This window comes from Baudoinia panamericana, assembly GCF_000338955.1.
Source record: "Baudoinia panamericana UAMH 10762 unplaced genomic scaffold BAUCOscaffold_14, whole genome shotgun sequence".
Classification (NCBI taxonomy): Eukaryota; Fungi; Ascomycota; class Dothideomycetes; order Mycosphaerellales; family Teratosphaeriaceae; genus Baudoinia; species Baudoinia panamericana.
The window spans coordinates 227607-253876 of record NW_006911270.1 but is presented as its reverse complement, the minus strand read 5'-3'; the positions used below and the strand labels follow the sequence as shown (position 1 = coordinate 253876).

General features: G+C 54.7%; 13 protein-coding genes across 13 annotated transcripts; 11 read left to right on the top strand and 2 right to left on the bottom strand.

Annotated features, from left to right (window-relative positions):
- Positions 1-150: 150 nt before the first annotated feature.
- On the top strand, positions 151-2557 carry BAUCODRAFT_143167 (uncharacterized protein). Its single transcript, XM_007682949.1, has 3 exons — positions 151-534; positions 623-2148; positions 2288-2557. Exons 1-3 carry the CDS (start codon positions 410-412, stop codon positions 2290-2292), a joined length of 1656 nt encoding a protein of 551 aa, XP_007681139.1. The 5' UTR covers positions 151-409; the 3' UTR covers positions 2293-2557.
- A 315-nt stretch (positions 2558-2872) lies between these two features.
- Positions 2873-3167, top strand: BAUCODRAFT_299353 (uncharacterized protein). The gene has a single exon (XM_007682948.1). It carries the CDS (start codon positions 2977-2979, stop codon positions 3148-3150), a length of 174 nt encoding a protein of 57 aa, XP_007681138.1. The 5' UTR covers positions 2873-2976; the 3' UTR covers positions 3151-3167.
- Positions 3168-3951: 784 nt separating this feature from the next.
- BAUCODRAFT_79361 (uncharacterized protein) lies at positions 3952-5904 on the top strand (the record flags this gene model as incomplete). The annotated part of the gene is made up of 2 exons (XM_007682854.1): positions 3952-5097; positions 5152-5904. The coding sequence occupies 2 exons, from the start codon at positions 3952-3954 to the stop codon at positions 5902-5904; spliced, it is 1899 nt and encodes a 632-aa protein (XP_007681044.1).
- Positions 5905-6133: 229 nt separating this feature from the next.
- BAUCODRAFT_38731 (uncharacterized protein) lies at positions 6134-7394 on the bottom strand. The gene is made up of 3 exons (XM_007682698.1): positions 6830-7394; positions 6558-6650; positions 6134-6213 (listed from the first exon to the last, which is right to left on the bottom strand). The coding sequence occupies exons 1-2, from the start codon at positions 6994-6996 to the stop codon at positions 6587-6589; spliced, it is 231 nt and encodes a 76-aa protein (XP_007680888.1). The 5' UTR covers positions 6997-7394; the 3' UTR covers positions 6134-6213; positions 6558-6586.
- Positions 7395-7783: 389 nt separating this feature from the next.
- Positions 7784-8887, top strand: BAUCODRAFT_126620 (uncharacterized protein; the record flags this gene model as incomplete). The annotated part of the gene is made up of 2 exons (XM_007682947.1): positions 7784-8288; positions 8325-8887. The coding sequence occupies 2 exons, from the start codon at positions 7784-7786 to the stop codon at positions 8885-8887; spliced, it is 1068 nt and encodes a 355-aa protein (XP_007681137.1).
- A 24-nt stretch (positions 8888-8911) lies between these two features.
- Positions 8912-10447, top strand: BAUCODRAFT_299337 (uncharacterized protein). Its single transcript, XM_007682946.1, has one exon. It carries the CDS (start codon positions 9084-9086, stop codon positions 10221-10223), a length of 1140 nt encoding a protein of 379 aa, XP_007681136.1. The 5' UTR covers positions 8912-9083; the 3' UTR covers positions 10224-10447.
- A 323-nt stretch (positions 10448-10770) lies between these two features.
- On the top strand, positions 10771-11763 carry BAUCODRAFT_79671 (glycoside hydrolase family 43 protein; the record flags this gene model as incomplete). Its single annotated transcript, XM_007682878.1, has 2 exons — positions 10771-11588; positions 11682-11763. The coding sequence occupies 2 exons, from the start codon at positions 10771-10773 to the stop codon at positions 11761-11763; spliced, it is 900 nt and encodes a 299-aa protein (XP_007681068.1).
- Positions 11764-12264: 501 nt separating this feature from the next.
- On the top strand, positions 12265-14648 carry BAUCODRAFT_38727 (uncharacterized protein). The gene has a single exon (XM_007682697.1). It carries the CDS (start codon positions 12502-12504, stop codon positions 14413-14415), a length of 1914 nt encoding a protein of 637 aa, XP_007680887.1. The 5' UTR covers positions 12265-12501; the 3' UTR covers positions 14416-14648.
- A 650-nt stretch (positions 14649-15298) lies between these two features.
- On the top strand, positions 15299-16740 carry BAUCODRAFT_299028 (uncharacterized protein). Its single transcript, XM_007682945.1, has one exon. It carries the CDS (start codon positions 15615-15617, stop codon positions 16716-16718), a length of 1104 nt encoding a protein of 367 aa, XP_007681135.1. The 5' UTR covers positions 15299-15614; the 3' UTR covers positions 16719-16740.
- BAUCODRAFT_299027 (uncharacterized protein) lies at positions 16741-19061 on the bottom strand. The gene has a single exon (XM_007682944.1). The coding sequence runs from the start codon at positions 18618-18620 to the stop codon at positions 16764-16766; it is 1857 nt and encodes a 618-aa protein (XP_007681134.1). The 5' UTR covers positions 18621-19061; the 3' UTR covers positions 16741-16763.
- A 20-nt stretch (positions 19062-19081) lies between these two features.
- BAUCODRAFT_27901 (uncharacterized protein) lies at positions 19082-20995 on the top strand (the record flags this gene model as incomplete). The annotated part of the gene is made up of 1 exon (XM_007682650.1): positions 19082-20995. One exon carries the CDS (start codon positions 19082-19084, stop codon positions 20993-20995), a length of 1914 nt encoding a protein of 637 aa, XP_007680840.1.
- Positions 20996-21766: 771 nt separating this feature from the next.
- BAUCODRAFT_38724 (uncharacterized protein) lies at positions 21767-22427 on the top strand. Its single transcript, XM_007682696.1, has one exon. The coding sequence runs from the start codon at positions 21793-21795 to the stop codon at positions 22024-22026; it is 234 nt and encodes a 77-aa protein (XP_007680886.1). The 5' UTR covers positions 21767-21792; the 3' UTR covers positions 22027-22427.
- A 1435-nt stretch (positions 22428-23862) lies between these two features.
- BAUCODRAFT_79143 (uncharacterized protein) lies at positions 23863-25555 on the top strand (the record flags this gene model as incomplete). The annotated part of the gene is made up of 2 exons (XM_007682842.1): positions 23863-24041; positions 24094-25555. 2 exons carry the CDS (start codon positions 23863-23865, stop codon positions 25553-25555), a joined length of 1641 nt encoding a protein of 546 aa, XP_007681032.1.
- Between the last annotated feature and the right edge of the window lie 715 nt (positions 25556-26270).

The following is a 26270-nucleotide window of genomic DNA, read 5'->3' as shown; positions in this document are numbered from 1 at the left end:
GGAGTCTTCGCTGCTGCTTCTCCCCAAAATATTCGTCAGCGCCACATCCGCTTCCCGCACGAAGCTTAGCGCATCTGAAACGGCACGCAAGGGGCAAGTCAGGGTCGCAACCTCTTTTTCTTCCCAACTACACTGCTTCGCTGCAGAGGGTGCATGTAAACGGGCGTCAAGTGGCCGTTGTGCGAAAGGCCATAGTATTTAGTCGGCCAACGTCGACGTCATCATAATTATTGGCGTGAATGAGAAAGCCTCTTCCGGGTCACGCATCTGCAGCCTCTTCACACGGAGTAACACCACTTCAGTACTGTGGAATATTCACCTCACACGCCGCACAACATTGCATGCACATCACTGCCGTGTAGTCTTGTAATCTCTACGATCCATCTGAACCGTGTTGACGGCCACGAACATGGCCGCAACAACAGCGCAGTACTCGACTGCCTCACTCTCAGAGCAAAATGCCCAACCCTACAGCAGTATGGCAGGAAGGCTCCAACAGCCTTTGCTGAAAGCGCTGGACGTCATGGGCTATCAGTAAGATTGGAATTGCAGCGGCCTCCTCTTTCAACCAGTGGCAACGGTCTGCTCTTGTAATGCGTGACTGACTTCGCCTTCGCAACAGATACATGACGCCTGTGCAGCAAAAGACACTCACAGAATTACCCAGCTTCTCCGCAGACTGCTTGGTGCAAGCAAAGACCGGCACTGGCAAGACGATTGCGTTCTTGCTACCTGCGCTACACTCTCTGCTTACGGAGCGTACGGTGCCTGTTGGTCAGGTCGGCATCCTCATCATCTCACCGACCCGTGAACTCGCGCTACAGATCGCGAAGGAGTGTGATGCATTGACGTCTCAGCTTCCCAGGCGGCTAGAGTGTCACACTGCCTTCGGTGGGACCTCCAAAGATCGACATCTGAAGGAGTTCCTCAACGGCAAGCCTAGTGTGCTCGTAGCCACCCCTGGCCGACTGAACGACTACCTCTCCGACAATTACGTCGCGGAGAAGTTCACCGACATTCGCACAGTCATACTGGACGAAGCAGACACCATGCTAGAAGCTGGCTTCCTACCCGCCGTCGAGCAGATCCTCCGCCGTTTGCCACCCAAATCGAAAGGCTGGCAGGGCATGTGTTTCAGCGCCACCATCCCCGAAAAGATCAAGACCGTGCTCGGCAGAGTACTGAAACCCGGCTATACGCACCTCACCACTGTCGACCCCAACGAAGTCCCCACAATCGACCAAGTCATACAATACTCCGTCGTCATCCCCGATGTCTCCCAAACCTTCACTGCCCTCTACACCCTCCTCGAACAAGAACGACAACACTCACCGCACGACTTCAAAGCCATCGTCTTCGGCTCAACGGCAAACGGGATAGCCCATCTCCACGCCCTCTTCGAACAACTCCTCGGCAATACGGTCAAGGTCTACCAACTCCAATCGCGTCTCAGCCAAAGCGCACGTACGCGAACGACAGAAGAATTCAAACAAGCCTCCTCCGGCATCATGTTCGCCAGCGATGTCATCGGCCGTGGGATGGACTTCCCCGGTACGGGCCTCGTCGTGCAAGTCGGTCTGCCGACGGATAAGGAACAGTACGTCCACCGCGTCGGTCGTACCGCACGAGCAGGGACCGACGGACGTGCGGTGATCCTACTCACGCAGCAAGAATCGTACTTCCTCCACATCAACAAACATCTCCCCATTCAACCTTATCCCGTTAATATCCCGGCTACAGTATCAGCACACCCAGAAATCGAGCAAAGAGTGCACAACGCCGTATCAGCGGTCGATGAGAAGACAGTGCAAAAAGCATATCAAGCCTACCTAGGCTTCCACAAAACATTCATGAAACAACTCCGCACCGATGCGGCTGGGTTGGTGGAGATTGCAAACTCGTATGCGCGTGCAATGGGGTGTGCGGAGCCGCCGGTGATTGATAAGCAGGTTGTTGGTAAGATGGGGTTGAGGGGGGTAAGGGGGTTGAATGTGGGAGTTGTTGAGAGGGGTTCGACTGGAGGGAGACGGGGTGGCGGTGGCGGCGGTGGTGGTGGTGCGCGTCAGTTTTCGGCGAATGGTGCGCAGCGCGGTGGTGGTGGTGGAGGTGCACAGAATCAGAAGCAGGGCGGTAGGGATGGGCAGCGAGGTGGGTCGGAGAGGGGAGGGTTGGGGCGGGGGCAGGGGCAGAGGAGAGGTGTGGGGCCGGGGAGGAGGGGTGGGAGGTCGAAGGCGCATCAGGGCTTGCCTGGGGGTGAGGAGACGTGGTAGGAGACGTTGTAGACAAGGGTGACTAGACGTGCGTGCTTGCGAAGCTTTCTCGGTGGAGCGGCGAAGCTTCGGCGAAGAGTTGCCGAAGCCTTCGAGAGCATAGAATATCTACGCTCGGTGCCGAACGGGACCGGCTTGGAATATGGTGGCGCTACGAGAGTTGGGCTGTACTTTTCGGACTGCGGTCGAGTTGCATTCACATTGCTTTCGAGAAAGCAAAGGTGCACGAGATAGCAAATTCCCAGCACGAGCGTGGACGACCACGAGCCACATTCGGCCTGGACAATTCCCCGTAATGTGCACCGTGGCAAAGGTCTCGATTTCATTTCGTACATGTATATACTCGTGACGGAAATGAGGGTGGAGCTCACATCGGTAGCGCTTTGTCGGAGACGGGGTGGAGCGGGCACATGCTTTCCTCGTGTTTGCAAAGTTTTCGAGGCCCATGGAGAACTTTAACAGTAGGTAAATCCAGATCCACTTCACGCCTTTCGACATGTGACTGAGCCGAGGCTACCATAGACAGTGCTTTTCTGACAACAAACTGTGCGAGTATAATACTCGCGACGTCCAGGGTCTGCACATTGCAAGCTTCCATCGTCGCCATGTCGAAGGATCGCTGGCTTGTCAAGGACAAGCTGACGTCCAGCGGGGGGAAGCATATCGAGGGCTCCTCGGCACATCACGGTGCTCGGCGCCAACCGCAATGTGCCGACCGTCTCGGCCTGCAGAGTCACGCAGTGTATTTGCGCTAGCTTTCCACTTCGACCTATCGGTGCTGCCGAGAGCATGTGGAAAGCCGATGACACTGTGTCATCAGCGATGGCGTTGCGAAGCAGCTCGTGACCGATCAAAGCCTAAACGGCAACGGGAGGCCTGACTCGCGGCGGCACTCGCCATTCGGACGGCCATCATCATCGCGCTGGCTGACTGAACATGTCGATCCTTCGCGCGGTGATCATCTTCCTGATACATGCTATGCATGTATGTGAGATGACCCTTCTCCGCACGATCAGCCAAGGACCGCCTTGCTGATCTTCTTGGGGGAACGCTTGGGAAGCGGGCAAGCGCTGCGAGGGATGCGTATATCTCTGGTTGCCAACAAGCCTGGCACGTAATCGTGCAGGCAGCGACGGCATGTGTTGACCGCGCACTGTACTTTGCTTAGCTTAGCACACCATAGCGACGGCCACATCCCGAAAGGTAAAGGTGGGTCGCAGGGTCTTCGCGCCGTGTCACATGGACACTGCAATCCTGCAGCTCCACCACAATGTTCGGCTTGGCATGCGCGGAGAGCGAGGGGAGATGCGGTTAGTGTGAGTGGAGTGGAGTGGAGTCTCTGGCCGTGCCCAGAAGGCTATTGCAGTGGCTTTCTGCACGTCTGGAGCAACAATGCTGGGGGCGAGCTCTCACATGGGCTGCACCTGCTCTGTCAGGGTAGTGTTTCACACAGAGATCGACAGCATCGTCGCCCATTCCTCGTCCCGAGGATGCTGCTAGTGCTGTAGGATGCGGTGAGTGTGCGTTAGCAAGCCCCCTCGGGCTTTGTATATGAGGAGAGCTTGTCCCTTGGTTGCATGCGAATGTGTTCCCTTGCTTCCTCTCCATTCTCTTGCTCTGCTATCGTGACAGCTAAGTAAACAAAGCGCGCACGATGGCGGATATCAAGAAGGAGATCAACATGAATTCGGAAGGCCAGGCTCAACATGAGAAGCAGTTCGTCGATGAGGCTCTCGATAACACCGACCTGAGCAACAACCTCAGCGCCAAGATCAAGAACCCGCTCGCGGGCATCCCGCAGCAGACTCTGCTTCGCGACGTCGAGGAGTTCGCGGCCGAGTATGGTCTTTCCGATATCGCGCCATTGCTCAAGAAAGGCGCGCTTGTCGCTCAAAATCCCGCCGAGTTCGAGAATGTCGAGGGCCTTGACGAGACCGAACGCGGAGTTCTCCGTGACGAGGTCGTGCGCAAATGGCACCAGCCCGCGGCGCTGTACATGACCGTGATTCTCTGCTCGATTGGTGCGGCCGTGCAGGGTTGGGATCAGACCGGCTCCAACGGTGCAAACTTGTCGTGGCCAGTCGCCTTTGGCATCCCAGACAACGACACCACCAACCCGAACTACACCCGCAACCTCTGGCTCGTTGGCTTGGTCAACGCTGGCCCATATATTGGGTCTGCCTTCTTCGGCTGCTGGCTCAGTGACCCGCTCAACAACTACTTCGGTCGGCGTGGTACCATTTTCTTCTCCGCCGTCTTCTGCTTGCTCACCGTCATTGGTTCTGGATGCACACAGAACTGGTATGAGCTGCTGATCTGCCGTTTGTTGCTCGGTGTCGGCATGGGCTCCAAGGCTTCGACGGTACCGATCTACGCCGCTGAGAACGTGCCCGCCCTCATCCGTGGTGGCTTGGTCATGTCGTGGCAGATGTGGACCGCATTCGGCATTTTCTTGGGTTTCTGCGCCAATCTCGCTGTCTACAATGTCGGCGACATCGCGTGGAGATTGCAGCTTGGATCCGCATTCATCCCAGCCGTACCGCTGGTCGTCGGCATCTACTTCTGCCCGGAATCGCCACGCTGGCTCATGAAGAAGGGTCGCTACGCACAAGCCTACAAGTCGCTTCTGCGGCTGCGAAACCATCCGATCCAGGCTGCTCGTGACCTCTACTACGTTCACGCTCAACTTCTCATTGAGCACAAGGTCATTGGCCAAACCAACTACGCCCAGCGCATCATCGAGCTGTTCACCATCCCGCGTGTGCGCCGGGCTACCTTGGCGTCGTTCGTCGTCATGATCGCGCAACAAATGTGCGGTATCAACATTGTAAGTTGTGATTGTATGTCACCGCGCAACATGACATGCTAACACTGTGTCAAGATCGCCTTCTACAGCTCCTCCGTCTTCGTGCAAGCCGGCGCAGACAACCTGCACGCTCTGCTAGCCTCCTTCGGCTTCGGCTTGGTAAACTTCGTCTTCGCCTTCCCAGCCGTCTGGACCATTGACACGTTCGGTCGTCGCGCTCTGCTCCTCTTCACCTTCCCCAACATGGCCTGGACGCTTCTCGCCGCAGGTTTGTGCTTCCTCATCCCAGAGACAAGCCGCGCCCATCTCGGCCTTGTCGCATTCTTCATCTTTCTCTTCGCCGCATTTTACTCGCCAGGTGAAGGCCCCGTACCTTTCACCTACTCCGCCGAAGTGTTCCCGCTGTCTCACCGTGAAGTCGGTATGGCCTGGGCCGTCGCCACCTGCCTGTTCTGGGCTTCCGTTCTCTCCATGACCTGGCCGAGCATGGTCGCCGCCATGACGCCAACTGGCGCCTTCGGCTTCTATTGCGGTCTCAACATCCTCGCGTTCATCATGATCTTCCTCTGGCTGCCGGAGACGAAGCAGCGTACTCTGGAGGAATTGGACTGGGTGTTCGCCGTCCCCACGCGCAAGCACATGTCCTACCAAGTCACCGAATCTCTCCCGTACTTCTTCAAGCGCTGGGTGGCGATGAACAAGAGCGCGACGCTCAAGCCGTTGTACAACTTCGACCACGTGGCGTCTGATGCGCAGAGGTCTGCCAGTGTTACTGCCTACAACCAGGAGCACCACAAGCCGGCCGCGCAGCAAAAGGTTAACTTGTAGAAGGAACACGCACATGCGAGCAAGCAAGGCCTGCTATGACTGAAAGCAGGATACGAAAACCACGGGGTGTTTGGCATGATCTACGCAGTATACCCCTGGCATTAGTGCGTCGGCAGATATTTACGTCAAATATATAGACATTCTGAATGTCCAACTATATCTCGCAAACGCTCATCCTCATACTGCTGCAAACCAAACTGCAGCGAGCGCCGTGTTGGTACAACAAGCATAGGTATTCTCTTGTGCTGTTCGTGAATATCAGGTTGTCGTGGCTCCAAAAGCGCCGAAGTCACTGAGCTTTGGATCGTGCTACAGTAGGTCAGCCTGACTAAAGCCGCGGCATAAATCCATGCAAGCTCTTGCGAAATGATTAAGTGTGAGGTCAGAAAAGCCGGATGACGCATGCCCAACCGCCGGCACCTAGCCTATGTCGTCTAAGACAGACGACATCGACTTGGTGCTCTGAAGCCACGATGACGCTGTAGTCCGAGGACCATCAGCAACTCCACAACTGATCATCCCAAGCGGTGGCCAGGTACAGTATGAGGGAGGGTGACTCGACGGCATAGGCTACCCGTGGTGAGGTTCGTGGAATGGATTGACTTGGTGTCATCTTGGTGATGTGTGAGGGATGAGTGTGGGAATTGACTTACCCGCACGCCAAATACGCTGCAATTACAGCTCATCTCGAAGACTGCCGCACGGGAGTATTGATGCTTGCGCCGGTTGCGGCCGAAATACCTGCCCTTTGCGTGGTTGTCAGCGTGAGTCTTACACTATTCGATAGAACGGTGCGGAATATCAGGCTAGGGGTCAGACAAATTTGGTAAGTTGGTATATGTTGTCGACAGCATGCTTCAGTAGCAGAACTGAAATGATACATTCATCACAAAAGCCGGTAATGCGGGATATTAGGTAGACTTACAGTTCGACACATTCTAAGGGATGTAGCGTCCGCGCTGCCCAATGCGCGCAAATATGATCTGAATTGCCGTTGTGGTGAAAGCACTGCGTGAGCGTGTCAGCAGCCTGCAGATGCGGCTGGTCGTCGGCTATAGAGGAGTGGAGTTGATGGGTCAGATGGTGATGCATGTTTAGTTCATGGCTCATGCAGAAGTCGCCAGAACAGAGAGTGTAGGTATCATCGTCGAATGCTGAGCCTTGCCGTCCTTGGGAAACGCACCTGTGTGAAGATTGCCAGAACCTTAGCGCACGTGCATTGGCCAGTATTCGAGCGGCGATAGATGCATCATCAGCGCAGCCAGCCTTATCAGAAGAAGGTCATGCGGACGGCCGGGCGAACCGCTGCTCTAGTCGACATGATCAGAAGTCAGGATATGGCCGCCGACCACTAATCCACGCCATCCCAGAACGACTGCTGGTGCGGTAGCAGCAATTGTCCCTGCGTGCGTGCAAAGGGCTCCCATCGACGATATTCGGATGGTAGCATTGCCATCGTGCTTGGCAAGACTGAAATCCGGGCCTTTGCGAAAGACTTGAGGTTGGGCAGTTAGAAAGTGCTTCAGGCGGAAAATTGAACAGCGACGCTGACTAAGCGCTCCACGGAGTCACTTCCGCTGGCATGTCACGTAGCGATTTCTTTGAACTTCCCTCTTACCCGTCCAATCGAGGGAAACGCTCACTATGCTGACTGCGAGTGGATTGCGGCTTGTAGACGATCTGGTAAGTACGTATTCTTAGTACTTTGCGCTTGCATGATTAATACTGTTTACAATCTGTCAATCCACTGAAGCCCGCTTAGCGGGCATTCCTTGACGACAAAGAACTGTGTCCTTATGATTCTTTCCCAGACCAAGTCCATGCATTGAGCCCCGAGATGAGGCTCTATGACTGACTAGTACGTACCAGCCGCAATACCATGGCCAATAGCGATGCGCCAACCGTCTCCGAGCCGTTTCCCATCTTCGAGCTTGCGAATCGGTATTTGCTCTACGACGTCAACACGATCACGTACATCCGAGCCAAGTACAATATCCCCGGCGTGCTCATAGGTGGTCTTCCGCAAGCTCCTCAACAGAATGTCTTTTCCGGCATCCCTCTGGAACTTATGCCAGAGGAGGCCCGATTACTGTGCGAGAAAGGCGTAGCCTACGTGGTGGACGATGCGCGAGCCCACAAGCAAGGCTTCCTTGACCGTGGCCTGAGTGTGGAGGAGAGGAAACGCTTCGCCGAGAGTTTGCGAAAGCAAGGACAGGCTGCTGCGAGCAAAGTCAAGGAAAAAGCGGAGGATAAGAAGCAAACCGCCCTGCGTCAAATTGCGAGCGGTGGAGATTGGAATGACCTGCCAGAAGACATGCTGAAACCTCCAAGTAGACCTACTTCGAGGGCGGCCAATAAAAAGAAGGCAGGGAGACCACCACTTGGTGAAGCCACTAAGCCTGCTGACGAGCACAAAGCAGAGACTGGCGGCCTAGACGAAGACGAATCGCTCTTCGCTTCGCCAATGAACTCTTTTCCGAAGCCGGCGCCCACAAGCGGATCGCGCGTGAACCCTCCCGCCCCTTCGCGAGGCCTTGAGCCGCACACAGTTACGCCAACGACTTCATACCCGCCTCTGACTGCGGCGCCACCTCCACTGCAATCAAGCCTCAGCACTTCACGGCATTACAGCCTAGGCGTGGACAACAGTGCGGCATCTGCGCGGCTTCCGGAGGCACCATCCTCGTATCCGTTGTACAAAGATCTGCACGAAAAGGGCTACTTCATCCTGCCCGGTATACGGTTCGGTTGCAAATACATGGCTTATCCAGGAGATACGTTGCGCTTCCACTCCCATTTCTTGTGCAACAGCAAGGAGTGGGACGAGGAATTTGACATGCTGGACCTTGTCGCAGGCGGCAGACTAGCAACAAGCGTGAAGAAAGGCTGGCTCATGGGTGGGATGGAACGGCCGTCTAAAGGCGGGGCGGGACTTAATAAGCCTAAAGTCAGATCGTTCACCATCGAGTGGGGCGGCATGTAAGAAACACCGGTCGGTCAGAACTGTAGCTGGGCGAATATGCATGACAAAGAGGGCAACGGTGGAGACTGCTCCTTGAAGTACGAGGGGCATGCTGCTTGGCCGCCGGCGAAAGGTTGTTCCAGAACCGAGCGCCTCTTCGGACCTCCATTCTTCGCATCAGCGTTCTGTTTCGCCATCACCACCTTAATGTCACAAGATGTTGGCTCGCAGCTCAACATGCCTGGAGATATGGCACGCTCTCCGAACGTCGCGGCCACTTACGACCCGACGTACTAAGTCATATCTAGCGCCTCCATACCTGCTGGACGACTACATACCCCGTTATCAGCTATTGAGTCCTCTACAAGAGAGTAAGAAGAGGACCGAGGCTTATGCCCATCTTCGCAACTGTAATCTCTGTCCAAGGCTCTGTAGCGTCAATCGGTATGAGAAGCGTGGCACCTGCCTCATCGGTGCAGACGTTGTAGTCAACACAGTTGCGCCTCATTTTGGCGAAGAGCCATGTCTCCAGGGTCATAATGGCAGTGGAAGTGTCTTCTTCTCTGGGTGTAATCTTCGATGTGTGTTCTGTCAGAACCATGATATTGCTCACCAGAAGAACGGCTTTCATCTCAGTCCCGAAGAACTTGGTGAATGGTATCTCAAACTACAGGAGGTTGGCAACGTTCACAATATCAATTTGGTCACTCCAGAACATGTCGTACCGCAGGTTGTACTCTCGATTTTACACGCCAAGACCTTGGGCCTGCGCTTGCCGATCGTCTACAACACGAGTTCATTCGACTCGCTAGCTTCAATTGAGCTTCTTGACGGCCTGATAGACGTCTACTTACCCGACTTCAAGGTGTGGGACGCGGCTACCTCAAGACGCCTGTTGAAAGCGGAGGACTACGCCAAAGTCGCTATGGAGAGTATCAAAGCAATGCATGCTCAGGTCGGCGATCTCTGCTTCACAGCTGATGGCCTGGCGAAGAAGGGTGTACTTCTCCGCCATCTAGTCATGCCAGGCCATGAGGACGAGGGCAAGCACATTGTGCGCTGGCTAGCTGAGAACGTGAGTAAGGATCTATATGTGCACATCATGGAGCAGTATCATCCTCGTGCGCATGTCGGAAAACCGAGACGAACCACAAGCGGGCGAGCGCGGGATCTGGTGACCGACATCGTTGAACCTGGAGGTGCTTCAGCCGATACTGCAACGAACAAGCAGGTCCGTTACGAGGAAATCAACCGACCTGTTAGCCTCGACGAAGTGGATAGGGTGAAGACAGCTGCTAGAGAAGCGGGCCTCTGGCGGCTATTGGAAGTTGCCGAGCACGGCGGCTTCAATATCTAGACCACTGAGTGTGATTGAGTGTTCCGACGAGCCGTTGATTGCGCGATACTCCGAGTGATAATCGAAGTCTTTGTGCAACAATGGATGGTCGCTTCCGGACTTGTGAACAAAGAGCGCTCTCCGCCAAGCATACCGACCCCCATGGTCCGCCAACATGGGGTAGCTGCTTTGTTTGATATCGGCACGATTCTGGAAAACCTGTTCGCCATCATCATCTACGTTGGCTGGATGATAGATTTTCATATTTTAGCCCTGCGCAGCTGGCGGAGCTCTCACCACTATCCGTTCTCCGGCCACTACGACTGCCATAGTTGGTACGACTATATCCCGGACTTGATAGCTGTCCGTGACATCAGCAGATACGCATTCAGCTTTTCGCTCGATTTGTTGCATCTCTCGACAACGCCGCAGCGTGCGGTTTGGGAGCACAGTTCCATATCTGCTCGCCATGTCCGCTCTGACTGCAACGCTTGCCGCGATATTAGCAGCCGCCACAATCGTGCTGGCAGACAATGGGTTCGTCAAGAGAACCACATCACATCCCATTATGGGCGGCGCGAACTTTCCAGACCCGTCTGTCATCCGGGTCGCAGACGGATGGCATGCATTCTCAACGAACGCTGTTGTCAACGGCAAGCTAGTACATGTGCAAAACGGATACACTCCAGATTACAACACATGGACTTTGCGGTCCGGCGTCGATGCAATGCCCGATCTTGCGCCATGGGTTTATGCAGGCAGCCCTCGGGTGTGGGCTCCCGATGTCATCCAGCTGCCGGACGGTTCCTTCTTGATGTACTATACAGCCGCGTACAAGAAGATGTCCAATTTGCACTGTCTCGGTTGGGCGAAGAGTCGATACGTCGACGGGCCGTACATCGATACTAGCGCGACGCCGTGGATCTGTCCTACTGCGCAAGGCGGCGCTATCGATCCTGCTGGCTATCTGAACAGTGATGGGACGCGGTGGGTGGTATACAAGATTGATGGCAACGCCAGTGGACACGGCGGATCGTGCGGTAACACCGTAGCACCAATCGTGCAAACTCCTATCATGCTGCAGCAGGTCAACGCCGCCGATGGACATACCTTGATCGGCGACCCCATACAGCTCATCACGAACGGTCCTGCCGACGGCCCGTATGTCGAAGCACCTTCGCTGTCGTACCTCGGCGGCAAATACGTACTCTTCTTCTCATCCCAATGCTACCAAACACCGCAATACGACGTGTCGTATGCGACCGCGCCGAGCATTACAGGCCCGTATACAAAGTATGGCCCACTATTGGTGACCGGCTCAAATGGGATGACAGCTCCTGGAGGCCTTGATCTTGCCATCAACGGCAACCATGCGATCTGGCACGCGTACGTTAATTACACCCTTGGCCCATCTGAATGCATTGCTCGGCATCATCGGCACGGTCACGGATCGAATCAAGACGCTAATAATTGTCGCAGGAACTACGGCAGTGGGCGCGCCGCTTTCACGGGCTTCGTTGCATTGAGCGGCAATATCGTTACAGCGTCGACGTTCTCCTAAGTCAATACAATTGCAGATATTGTTTATCATGTGGATACAGTCATGATACTCCCCCCAAGTCTCCAGTGCTCCATCAATTCCTGCCTCCCCATGGCCATATCTGGCAAAACGAAGACGGTTCAGATGCCAGGACTGTAACAATGTACCAGGCGACTCGTGCTCAATTCCCACCCATTGAGTGACGTTGAGGTGTAGTACCGGCATCTACCTCGAGCCAGTCCTCGAAGCGCAGTTGCTGCTGATTTATGTCTGCTTCGGAGTTTAGGGCAGAGCCGGAGGCCAGCGGATGGCGGAGCGATTGCGGCTGAATACTGCACTCTCCCCACAATATCTGAAGTCAATGCACAATTGTGCAAGCCGAAACGCGTTGCCGTCAATCTTACCCTACCGACTCCATCTCAGGGCCAGATTCAGGCGGGGCTCCCGCATCATGGCATCTCGCGGCAGCATGTCATGGGAGCTGATTCCAGCCTTAGCGTATCTTCTAAAGCCTCCCGAACTGCTATCCGTGTGAGAGCCTGCCCTCTACAGCCATCTCGTGGCGCATAGCTGTCGAGCTTAAAGGTAGGTCGTTTAATCCGACAGCTTTCAGTCTTGTCAACTCGCAACGGGTTATCTCTCCTCTTTTATCTCATCTCTCATCTCGACCTTGTTACTTGAGCTTAGGCCTGCTTCACCACCAAAGCATTGGGTGGACTGACCTCCTGTAACCCTACCTCTCGCATCTGATTATACAGCATGGCTATCGAACGTTACGACATCGTAATTGTGGGCGCCGGACCCGTTGGCCTTCTATTGTCAACCTGTCTGGCAAGATGGGGCTACAAGATCAAGCACGTCGATATGCGACCTGTGCCCACAATCACCGGACGCGCAGACGGCATCCAGCCTAGATCACTAGATTTGCTCGAGAACATGGGCTTGAAGCATGGCATTATGGCATACGACCCTGCGAAAGTCTACGAGGTCGCATTCTGGGATCCGCAATCTGGCGGGAAAGGCATACACAGAACCGGGACTTGGCCGTCTTGTCCAAAGTTCATTGACGCACGCTATCCATTCACAACTCTTCTGCATCAAGGTCTCATTGAAAGGGTATTCATTGCGGATATTGAGCAGCATGGCACGAAGATTCAGCGGCCGTGGGAGATTAAAGGCTTTAGCTCGGATGGCGTGGATAAGGAGTATCCGGTCGAGGTCAGTTTAGCACACGTCAACGGTGATGAGCAAGAGACAGTACGCGCAAAGTATCTGTTCAGTGGGGAGGGGGCTCGCAGCTTTGTTCGGGAGCAACTGAAGGTGAAGATTACGCACAAGGATCCGATTGCGCACGTTTGGGGTGTTATGGATGGTGTGGTGAAGACGAACTTCCCGGACATCAAGATGAAGTGTACCATCCACTCCGATGCTGGCTCAATCATGGTGATTCCACGTGAGGCGAACATGGTGCGGTTGTACATTCAGATTGCGTCTTCAACCGATCCCGACTGGCATCCGCGCAAGACCGCAACGACGGAGCAAGTGCAAGAAGCGGCCAAGAAGATCTTGAAGCCTTATACTATCGAGTGGGAGCGCGTCGAGTGGTTCTCCGTCTACCCGATCGGCCAAGGTATCGCAGACAGATACACGCTCGATGAGAGGGTATTCATGGGCGGTGACTGCTGCCACACTCATTCGCCGAAGGCGGGTCAGGGCATGAACACGGCTTTCCTCGACGCTCAGAACCTCGCCTGGAAGATTCATCACGTTGAGTCTGGTTTCGCAGACCGCTCCATTCTCAAGTCTTACGAGAGCGAGCGGAAGCTCATCGCAGAGAACCTTTTGAACTTTGATGCGCAGTATGCGAAGTTGTTCTCGCAGCGACAGCCGTCGGCGGGTGAAGTTGGCTCTGCAAACATTCAAACCGCCGGTGAGCAGCAACCCGCGGAGGACAATGAATTCATGAAGACGTTCAAGGCGTCTTGCGAGTTCACCTCCGGCTATGGCGTTGCATACAACGAGAACATCTTCAACTGGTCACAGAATCACCCGGCGCAAAGCCCGCTCTTCTTGTCGGAGAAGCAGGGCACAACCACTCAGCGCACCGGTAGGATCATGACTCCGGCGACGGTTACGAGAGTATGCGACGCGAACGTCGTCTTCCTTGAGCAGGAGATCCCGCTGAATGGCTCCTACCGCTTGTACCTCTTTGGTGGCAAACCTTCCGTGACGAAGAACGCTATCAATGACTTCGCCGCAGGGTTGACACAGAAAGGCTCCTTTTACTCGTCCTACAAGCGGCCCGACGTTGATGCTGTCAGTCATCTCGAGAAGCACAACCCGCACAGCCTGTTCTTCTCCATTGCCACAATCTTCAACGCGCACAGGCCCGAGATTGAGATCCGGGAACTGCTGCCAGAGGTGCTTGCGCGTTACTTCGACCATGTGTATGCGGACGATATCTGGGACCAGCGCGTGCCCAACGCCAAGGCTGCAGCACACGCGAAGATGGGTCTCTCGGAAGATGAAGGTGGTGTGGTTGTCGTGCGGCCAGATGGCTATGTGGGCTGCGTGGTGAAGCTTGTTGACGGCAGCGGCACGGTTGATGCGCTCAACAAGTATTTTGCTTCCTTCACCGCAAAGAGCCTGGGCGGCAACCGGGCACAGCTGTAGAACAGTATTATGTATACCCGGCCGATGGCGATTGCGATTGCGATGGCGTTTTTGGTGCAGGACATGTAAATATGCCGGCTTCGGCTGAAAGACCTACAAAACTCTTGTAGTGACAGAATCGTGGTCAGTCTCCTACCATCTCAGTCATCCAAGTTTGCGAAACCGACATATATATGCATCTATACACAATGTAGTGTGCAAGAACTGGTTGCTTGGTATTGGATCGGCGGTTGCTGAAAAGGGGTCTGCTGTCTAGCAACTAGTCCCCGCCACCGTCTGGGTCCAAAATGCTCATCACACTTCACGATCAACCTCCGAAAGATGCCAACCTTGAGCAGGCATTCAAGCAGACATCCGTTACTGCAGCCGGAAGATACTAGTTCGCTTACAAGTTTTCCGGATCCTGCGACACCATCTCAGGAGACCTTGTCCGGACCGGAACCACTCCCATCTCCAGTCAATGAGTCGCACAATCACGTCCTTGATAGTCTGCTCGATGGCCACAGTACTACGTTTTTCGAGAATGGCGCTGCGGCAAACAGCCTTACCGAGCCTCAAACGCTGTCTACAGCGCCGTCTCATATCCTGCAAAGTATCATAGACCGGGACGGAGCTATTCCACTCGTCCGACGCCTGTCTAGGCTACTGGCAGAGCGCGATGCTCACGTTACGGCATTGACGCGACTGGCGGAGGAGTATAAAGTGCCACGGCAAAGCATTGTGGAGACCACTTCCCGTGTCAAAAGGTCCGAGGAGCGCAGATTAGCTCTCCATGTGGCCGCCGAGGAAGACATTGCCCCGTTGAAGAGATCTAGTAGTGCTGTAAGCGTATCTTAGAACAGATTACCATGAATGGGAGGTTCGGTAAGACTGATCGACGACTTAGAGTTCCAATGCCATAGCTGCGTCTGCCGCCACAACCACGTTAACTAGAATCTTCGGCGGCACCATACGGGGGGCTCGGTCGGCGTCTCGGTACGCACTTCAATCCACACATCTGCGCTGTCATTGCTGACACGGTTCACAGGACGCCTGCTGTGAAGCAGGAAAGGCAGTCGCTCAGTGACGCGCAAAGTGTGAAAAGTGTTCAAAGTGCCCAGACGGTTCAGAGCACTGACAGTATAGGCTGGACGGCCGGTCTTTTTGGAGCCTCGCGCGGGAAGCGCCACGACTCTGGTGCGTCCCGGGAACCGGTTGAAATGATACCTCAGATTGATAAAGACGAACTCCCTCCCACACTGACTGATCGCCGGGACGATCCACACGAGGCCGCCTGGAATAAGTTCTTACTCAACATTACTAAGGCCCGCTCGAGAGATGGGAAGCAGGACCAGGCTGACGACGGTGGTGGTCTCATCGGACCGTTAGTAGGCCAGCAGAAACTCAAGGCACTCGGTCAACTAGTCATGGCCGGCATACCAATGCAACTACGTCAATATATATGGCTTGAATTGTCACATGCAGACAGTCTGAAGGAGCCAAGCGCTTACGAGTCGTATATCAGGGAGGAGGTCGACCCTGCTGAAATCGACGCTATCGTCAACGATGTCCCTCGGACATTGACACAGTCACGCAGCTTCTACACCAACAAAGGCTTCGAACGCCTCAAGGAGGTGCTCGTCGCTTTCGTGGCGAAGTATGACAACTTGGGCTACACTCAAGGCCTGAACAGCATTGCTGGCTATCTTCTCCTTGCCATTCCGCAAAACGAAGAAGCTTTCTGGATGCTGTGCAAAATGGTTGACGAGTACTTTCCGGAAGAGTATTTCGCCCGTGAGAACGCGATGACTGGTCCACTTGCCGATGTTATCGTTCTCCGCTCCTATGTCAGAGAGCTCATGCCGCAGCTGGCGAAGCACATGGACGACCTGGACATAGGCCCTCAGCACACCGTCCCCGTTCGCTGGTTTTTCACCGCCTTCTCCAACGTGCTGGGCGAAGATGCGCTGATGCGTGTTTGGGACATTTGGCTATGCTTGCCGGGCCAGAAGACGTTTCTTTTCAACGTGGCGCTTGCGTTGCTCATGCAGAACGCAAGTGGTTTGCTCGCTTGCGAGACCGAAGGCGAGTATTGGTCGTATATGGACGACAAGGATCAGTGTAAAGTTGATGGCGACGCTGAGTGGGTCAACAAGCTGATCAAAGCGGCCGTTGAACTGCGCAAGGAGCTACAGAAGGTTGGTGAGCGGCGAGCTTGGGAGGCTAAGCTCCTACGTAGAAAGGTGGGAAGCTGTGAAGCTTTGTACAGTCCAGACGAGATGCGGCCAGGCAGTGGCGGGCATGCTCCTGATAACGGACGATGAGAGTTCGGTGCGGCAACCTAATCATAGTGCCCATCTACTAAGCGATCAGTCAGGCACTACAGAGGCCTGGATATGCAGCCATCGTCTCTTCACTGCGTCCAGGCTCAATGCTGTCGCTTGGCCCTGTCCAAGAGACAGCATTTCAGCTATGCATGCCCGGGCTTGGCCCGGCGTGCCGCCTACAGTCTGATCGAAGCTTGCTGGGAAAATTCCTAGCTTCAGCCGCTGGATCGTTTCGAGCCGTTCCATGCGTGTGGCGAACTTCCAGAGTAACTCAAAGCTAATGATGCCAAGCGCGTACATGTCCAGATCCGCGCTTGTGTTTGAGATGGCAGTGAGTGGCCTGTATAACTCTGTTCCGACTGGTGATCCTTGCGTGCCTGTTTCATGCTCTGGTTGTGCAAGCGCTGCGACGAGGCCAAAGTCTCCGATTCGCACCTTAAGCTGAACTGGAGTCGCTTCTCCGTTCTCACGACATGAATGGCACAGAAAGAGATCCACCGAACCTCGAGTCTTCCGGGGATCGCTATTGGTAGCCATGAAGACGTTGGCAGGTTTGATGTCCCGGTGAACGATGCCTTGGCTGTGCAAATACTCCACGCCGTCCATGAGCGCCAACAGTACGTCGACAGAGGGTTGAAGGTGGAAGCAGTGCTCAACCGGAAGCACGTCATGCGTGTTGTGCCCATTAGCGAGAGGGGTCAAGAAGTCGGCAAGCGTGAGAGGATACAAGCCCATCTGCAAGTGGAGCGCTAAGCATGGCCCAATTTGTGCCACTGCATCACTCGCGGTATACGCGTGGGATGCGGAAGGAGCACAGGAAGCACTCCATCCATCAATATGTCTTTCCACACGCAGTTCTTGGCTAGACTGCTCACAGTATGATGGCCGACCAGGCCGGGGCAGACTGTCTTCAAAAAGAACGCCATCACTGTCGCTTTCGGTTTCTGTTATGATGCGGCCTAGGCTCGGTAGATCTCGGGAAGCCTCGCTATCGTCCCGTTGACCGGTTTCGTGAACCGCTTGGGGAGGCAGCGCAGAATTGTCTGACCATTCGATCCACCCTGTAAAGTAGCGGACGATGTTCGGATGATCTAGCCTTGCAAGAGTGCGGACTTCCGAGAGCAGCTGGTCTAGCTCGCGCTGACCATGGGACCGTATTCGGGCGATGCGAGCAGCGCTGATTGGAACCTTCTTAACTGCATATTCGAGGTTGTCAAGCCGGTTGCGTACCCGGTAGACGACTCCGTATCCGCCCCTGCCGAGTATACTAAGCTCGTCAAAGTCGCGAACGTAGCGGCTTGATTCCAGTAACGGGTGGGTTGCGGCTACGCCATCGAGGGTTATAGACGACAGCATTCCGCCGAAAGCAAGAACCTGCGGTTGAGCTGCACCTTCCGCACTTTGAACTGGTTGAGCATCTGACAACAGTTTTGGCATGCGAGCTGCATCCCGTTCAACTGTGAATGTGCCATCTCGAGACAACAGGTCGAGACCAGCGCGGTACTGTTGTCGAGTCGGCGCGAACTGGTCGTGTTCCAGACCAGATGCAACAAGATTGTGCGAAGAGAGCAAGCTGCAGAGAGCTTGATATTTCGCTCTTGCCGTCTGCCTGACAAGTACTTCGTCCTGTCTGCGGTTACCGGTTGACTGGTGCTCACGGACAGCTTCGTTCATGCAGCGTTCTTCAAGGAGTGCGTGGAGCAGCACTTGGCTGTGTAGACTAGTATCGACTGTGCCTGTGGCCGGGCTGAGACGAGCGAGCGTTGCGGCGGCGTCGCGAGTGCCATCGTCTGACGGCTCCGCTCCAGCATGAGCATCGGGCTCGCCGGGACTGTCCTTGTCTGAAGCTCCATCGGACGATGATGAATCTGAGCTCACCGAACGAAAAAACTTAGACATGCTGTCATCTTACAGAGATATCGTCACTGGGATAAGTACGCATTGAGAATCAAATGAGCCAGTTTGACACCGAGGATACGGAAAGATAGAGCATGTTCAACAATGGCAGAGGCAGGAACAAGTGGAAGTGCAATGGTCAGATGCAACGGATGACCATGAAGGAGTCTATACACTGCGTAGGTTCTCGAAAGTTACAACCTAGATTTGCCTGCAATCCATACAGTCCACGTAAAGCTGGCCTTTCCGTTGAAATTAGAGTCGTGACTTCGACTCATTCCAGCATCTCTTGTGGCGCTGTATCTCAGATGTGGCTGCAGCGGAATTCGCCGATGCGGAACACATGCAGCAGCATTGACATTGGACTGCAGCTACATCCAACATATGCGACAGTAGCCGTCAATTAGGACGAAGTAGGCACCGTATCGGCACTATGGCAGTTTAAGGATGCAGACACCTCATCCATGCAGACAGTCTGGTCCCGTGTCGCGCAAACGCGAGGCACCTGTAACTGCCCCCAATGCCTTCAGACTGTGCATGCAGTTAGCCGCAGGGCGACAGCCTCTGCGACGAGAAAGATCCCGAAGTTTCTGTACTCGTCAACGCTGTTCTACTCGGGAGTATTTGCCGCGGCTGCCACCTGGGATGCTGCGGGAAAGGAAAGGCGAAGGGAGCAGTGGGACCGAGCCATTGCGGAGGTGAAGCAAGAGTTATCGCAGGTCGCGGATACAACAGATCGGGGCGCGACAAGTGCAGTACCGTCAAAAAGCGCGTCGCGACAGACGTCAGACAATGTCAGCGGTGTTCCGTGGACCAAGGGGAGGCCGCGCTGGCCCACGAACACCGGCCCAGACCTTATGATCCATCGCTTACCGCCAGAGTCAATCTACGCTACTGATGAGCGCAAGGCGCGTGCTGACCTACGGAGATGGACGCCCAAGAAGCTGGAAAATGTAATGCTCTCAGTTGACATGCTGCAACTGAAGATCTTCTTGGAGCTACAGACAAGGTTCAGCGGCGAAGCCTGGGCTGAAGACGCTTTAACGTGTGTTCCAGCTGCATATCGCGAGGTCATGTCTCTACCGCCTGCAAACTTGCGCGCAGTGCTCGAACGGAAAATGCAAGACACGGCAGTACTTGCCAACGCTGACTCGCAATTAAGCGAGTGGTCCCGTTCGCCTACCGATAACGCTCTCTGCACCTATCAACAAGACGATGCTGGAGACTATCATCACGTCGCTCGCGAGCTCAACAATAGCCTGCAAAACCTGTTTCGGCAGCATAAGGCAGGAGTTCTCAGCACGCCCTCTCTGCTTGCAAAACTAGCGTACAATCTGTCCATCTCAACGGCGCCTCCCAATGTAAACATATATAACACGCTGCTCGATGGTCTGTCCGGTCCGGAGCATCCTCGACTGATGCGCGCTGTCATAAAGTCTCTCCGTGAAACTCATTTGAGACCCAATGAGAACACGAACGTTGCAATTTTGGAGCATTACACCACAATCAACGACGTCAGAGGCTTCGCCAGATGGGTGGAGCGCATGCGCGGCAAGCATAAAGGCCTGAGTCTAGCACGGCCAGACATTCACATAAACCCTGCCGGAGAGATTAGGCTGGTTAGAGTTGAGAGGGAAGGCAAACCAGACAAGGTCATCCAATTACCATACCCGACACCAGATGTCTTCGGCGCGCTCATCAAGGGAGTGCTCAAACTCAGCGGCTTCGATACAGCACTCGCTATCTGCTCCGGCATGGGCCAGGAAGGCTGGGGTCTTTGTATGGCAGGACTGACTCCGCTGCTCATCGACTGTGCAGACCGAAGCGATTGGAATGCTGGCATGGCGGTTTGGCACCAGATTCAGGCGCTACGGGCCCGCGGCCGGAAACGAACCGATTGCAGGTACTGGGCAGCGCAGGAGGTCAACCCCAACGCGTTCGCTGCAATGCTCCGTCTGTGCATGCGCAGTGGCGACAAGAATACCTACAAGACCATATGGCAGCAGGCGATGAGAACGAACCTCCAAGCACCACAGCTGCTTGTGGATCTGGTGAAGGCGCAGAACGCGACCGCAGATGAGGCTCTGGCCAGACAGAGCAACGTTGCCGCAACTCCGGTGTCTCAGAGACCGAAGGATGGCTCAACCCAGACAACTCGCGCAGACACAGATCACACGAACTCACATCCTGTCGAGCGCTTAGTACGGCAACATCTTGACGATGAGCACAACGTTGTTGGGATGACGCCGCCCTCAGCACGACGGTCGCGGTCTCGGTATATCATCCAGCGTGAGCAGCTGGAAGGCTCGCTTCCTGCTAGTGACGAGCTCGACGACTACGAGATAGGCGAGAGGCCAATGGCGTTCAGTAATGGCTGATTATAGCACAAGCATCTGATGCTTACATGATGATGGGGTGCGGGTAGATCGCTTATTCCAATGCTGCATAAGGTAGCGATGGCGTTAGGGTGGCGCTCTTTCGCCCAAGCCATGTGCGGTTTGCAGCAGCCGTCTCGTTGATGGCGCTCTTTTGCATAGCGACGCTTATGACGACATTTCCGCAATGAGAGGCACTATAGAGTAAACCGAGGTTTGTTCATATACCGAGATGGTACAGTGTCCATACATCTGAACAAGGCGAATTACTCGCTACTTTTGTCCGCTGGCTTCTACGCTCAACGAGCCTTGTTCATTCCGATCAACTGCGATCCGAAGCCTGACCATGGCTACATGGCCCCATCAAGGAGAATACTGTCGGTATGAAAGCATGGTGACCGGGTAACGAACAGCCAAATCTTGAAGGTGGAGGCTGAGGGCACGTGCGGATGCTCTAGCTTCGAACAGTGTGACCACATGTCTATATTTGAATCATATCACATAAGGCCCGTGTCGTGGCCGGGGTTACAGGTAGTCGCAATATGGTGCGAGCTGACATCAAACCGAGATCGGACTATATGCCGAATGGACGCCGTAATGACCATGAGTTTGAGAGCGAACACGCTTCCCATCAGTATCAGTGTGCAGTCTTGTCATTATTGCCATGCTTATGTTAGTACCCGACTAAGCTTCCGAAGTCCATGATAGGAACGATCCTGGTTCTAACCTTTGGGCCGAAACAGCCCTCTATCACTGTCTGGCTCGAACTTGTCCCAGCAGACACGTCGGAGGACGACAGCATGACCCGCGAGTACCACATACAGGATGGTCCTTTTCGGATATTTCGCTTTCGGCGTATGCAAGCGGCTTTCCGTCTTCGCATGGTGCGAATGAAGTGTGAGCTTGCCGTCAAGTGCAACGACTGCGTAAAGACCATTAGGGGTTCAGCCAGGCGACAAATGTTGGCGAAGTCCTCTTCGCCAATGAATACGATGTTGCGAGCTTTGAGTAGTACGACGCAAGGAGATTCGTGATGGATGTGTGACCCACCGCATGTGTCAACCCCACTGACCATGGGAACATTATTAGGCATACCAAAGCGGCCTACTGCATCCAGACCCTTCGCAATCATACAGACACGGTCGTTATGAAGCTCGACTCTTCACCTACCGTCAGCCTTTAGTAGACGGACGACTCTTAAGTGAAAGGAGACCTTGACCTGAAGAGGCTCGCCATTATACACGCAGACCTGCAGATACACTTAAAGTTAGTCTGTACATACTTCCCATCGAAGATGCCTTGGTAGGGTTCGTTTCTGAAGGGTCCGAACACGGTGGATGCTGGTTAGCAAATTTCACAAAGCTGACCGAGGGTTGTGCGGTGAATCCGCCGAAGATGTATTTCTGGCCTACGCGCCACCGACGTACATGAGCAGCCTCCAGAAGCTCAAAGTTTGCTAGAAAATGGACCACGAGGTAGGTGGACGACGCCAGGACGCCCTGAATGCCTACGGAGTAGTGTCAGTGGGGGCCACGTGAGTTGCCTACTCTCGGCAAGTCGACCCCGATGACTGCGAGGTCAACATGAGTGCCCGTATATTTCTGCTTCTTCCACCCAATGTGGAAGTCCGCTGGTCGATGCAGGAGAAGTTTCGAAGATCTGAAGATTGCAGCTTCACTATGTCCCGACATGCAAAGTGTTTGATGTGATGTTCCTGTGGCATGACAGGCGGAACTATGCTCTGGCACTTTGAAGGCCAAGCAACCATCGCGCCATAGTGTCATGGCTTGCTGTTGGTCTCAACAGCGCCGAGGGCAAATGATTTAAAAGCAGAAAACGCTTATTGAAGCTGATTGTAGACCGATAAGTGGAGTGGGACGGCCTGGCTGACATGTTGATGGTATGTTGCTCTGTCATGGGAAGCCGCGTAATACTGCCTAGATGTCATCGGCTGAGGTCTGGCGCTCTCTTCGAAGAACATCGATCCGTCCATCTTCCTAGGCATGAGTATGAGCTGCACATACGCATGGCTGCCCTTCGCTCGTTGCACGGGGAAGTGTTTCGCATTTGCTTAAGCTTCGGCAGATTCAATTTCCACCTCGAGCGCACTGACACCCAGTCACGCCGCATCTCCCTGTCCACCAATCATAACCCAGTCGCGCTGGCGGTACCTTGCAGGCAGGATGGCGCCGTCGTGGTGCTTGCGCAAGGCCAGATGAAGCTCCGGGCCAATGCTGCGGCCGTGATGGCGGCCGCGGCTTTTGCATGGTCGTCCTGGCCGGCAGTACTTCGCCGACGAGGCAGCTCCTACCCTTACTCGTGGTTACACAAACAACGATAGCGACGGCGACAGTAACATAGCACAACAGGTGCACCTTCTCTTCTTCCACGATCTTTGACAGCGTTCCTGTAATTGCAGCGAGATTTCGTGTATCCACCACATAAACCATCGGACTCCGACGACCACACTTCTTCCGGCGTACCTACAACATGCTCACGATGCGTATTGTGCGTTCGCTTTGAGCGGGAGGCGATTACTGGAACTGTAGGATCAGCAGAGTGGCGAAACCGGGCATCTGAACAGTCAACTTGCTTGTTAGCTAACCGATCGCGGGTTCGAGACCGGAGACCCTGGGCTTCGTTGGAGGCGGAGCATGTTCGCAAGAGGCAGCTATGGAGGTAGGAGAGACGGACAAAGCAGCCAGACGTTATCTGGTGGAGCGCAGAATGCGGTGAATCTACCGTCCAACGTTGTAGCACGCCGATCAACGCAGACTTCGAGACGACGGCCTTCGAAACGGCGGAAGACGTCGCATAGCAGCTCCCGCAGCGCGGCGTATGCATTGCTTGCCAGTACACTTCCGGCTGCCATGGCTCAGAACTGCATATCGCTGGCTACTTCACGAGAGTGTCCTTCATTCAACGCCTCGTCTATCTCGACGAGCAGTGCGCTTGTCGGGTTGTTTCCTTTCTTGTCCTCCGTGACAGATACAGCTTCGTTTGACTCAGGACTCCAATCATACATTACCGGAGGTTTTACACAGCTACGGTATGCAATACCGACACAGTCAACACTACGGTCGCGCTGACACGGAAGACAGATATCAAACACTAATAGGGTGCTCGAATATCGACCTTGATAACACAACAGCATTCTACGCTCGCTACACAACAAGCGTCCTCTGCAACGCCATAGTGCAGAACTCGATCACGCCTTGTGGCCTGACTGGTAATGCCACTCGGCCACTGTGCGCAGACAGTTGTGCTACATACGCGCAAAGCGAAGAGCAGATTACTAGCAGTAATGTCTGCGGCACGGCTAGCAGTTACGCGCTCTCACAGATCCGCGCAGACTTCACCAACTGTGCGCTACCCGCGGATTCCTTGTCTGGCCTTTGCATTGAGGGTGTACAAAATGAGCCGGACAACTGCGGCTTTTCCACCAATCTCGGTGGTCTTTGTTCCTATTGCGCAGCAAGCTCGCCAAACTCCACAGACTCGTGTTGCGTCTTCTCGAATACCACATCACGGTGTGCTGGCGTTACCTTACCAGTTGTGGCGTCGTCCTTACTACAACCGGTCACGATGACGATGACAGCGACAGCAAGTGGTACCTCCTCCGCAACTGGGGGCGCCGGAGGCGCTGGAGCTGGTGCTACCACCAATCGTGGCCTCACTGGAGGCCAAATTGCGGGTATAGTAATTGGCTCAGTGCTCGGTGCGCTATTGCTCTTGGCCTTGCTTATCGTCGGCTGTCTGCTGCTTAGGAGGCGCAGAGATCGTAGCCCACCGACAAGCGTATTTCATCAGCCGGCGACGACACGCTCACGACCCGAAATGGCCATGAATGACGGCGCGCGCGACCAGGAGCGCGCCGGTCTCGCGGTGCTTCCGGGCGGCAGAGTCGCACGCATGTCCGCGTTGGAAGGGTCTGAGAGCTCGGAGAATAATGGCACCAGATATGCACCACTGGGCTATGGTGGCTACAGAAAGTCGACGTCAGACGAAGAAGATACGCCCCAGTCGCGAGACCCCGGGCTCCTCGGGCTTGCGCCGCCACCAAAGCGAAGTGCGTCGCTGTCGAGCGGTTCGCAGCTTGCTGGTGGTGGGCCAGAAGACACCTCACCGAGTACCAACAACGACTACACGTCGCCTGAGTCGCAAGGCCAAAGCGAGCAGCTGCAGTTCTTCAAGGACTACTACTCGCAAGATGAAATACACCCCTCCGACCTCGTGGCTACACTATGGGCCTACGAACCACGAGCCGCCGATGAGTTCAGTCTCGAGCGCGGCGACATGATCAAAGTCCTCGGGATCTGGGATGATGGGTGGGCAACCGGTGTACGTGTCAGACAGAAAGCTGAGGACTGGCGGCCGGAAGGCAAATTGCAGCGAGACAGCGGCATGAGCAACGGCAGCTCGAGACCGTCGGAGTCGCCGCCAGAGGGCGAGGTCAAGGCCTTCCCGCTTGTTTGTGTCTGTCTGCCTCAGCACTGGCGCAAAACAATCGAAGGCGACTCGACTGAAGGCTCGGCCCCTGCGTATCCTGCTGAGCTTCCTTGAGCGGTACGGTACGTTCAATTTCCGCATCATGACTCACGGTCTCTGGCATGGCGAGGCGTCTCTGGATTCAGCTTGGGAAATTTCAGCGCTCCGCGTTCTTTTCACGGCCACTCTGCGTCTTGTTCTGCACGCGCTAGCATTTTCGTCGAAAAACCAGCGTCAGTCTCGTCAGCATACGGCGCGATGCTTCTGTTCTCGCTATGCGGATACCCAGCCAGTATGGCTACTGTTTGGCTGCTTTGATCTGCATTGGGATAGGCTGCTCGGATTAGAGCACAGCAATGTTGCTAGGTGAATGCGCGTACTGAAAGTTGGATATCGGCGACGCTCATAGTGTACATATATACTAATGTATAGAATTTACGTGCACGAATACCATGCACACGCCTCTCACTCTCATGTCTCGAGTGTATCTCTCGCCTTGCCGAGACACTCGGCTTTGACTGAGCGTCCGAGGTCGCGAGTGTTGATAAGGAGAGAGATAACACCACTAATTAGTCTGCATGAGTATCGCAGCCGTTGAACGTATTTGATCTGTTAGCCGGATCACGAGTCAAGTTCGTGTGCATTAAATAGACTATTCTTGTAACAGATCGCCCGGATCTTCGCTTCATCTGCATCCGGCGACTCGGATCTGGCAAAATGGCGCCAATATTCCCCCGACTGCCTTTTCTCGCAGCGGCAAGTTCCCGCACCACTTCTACCACCTTCAAGC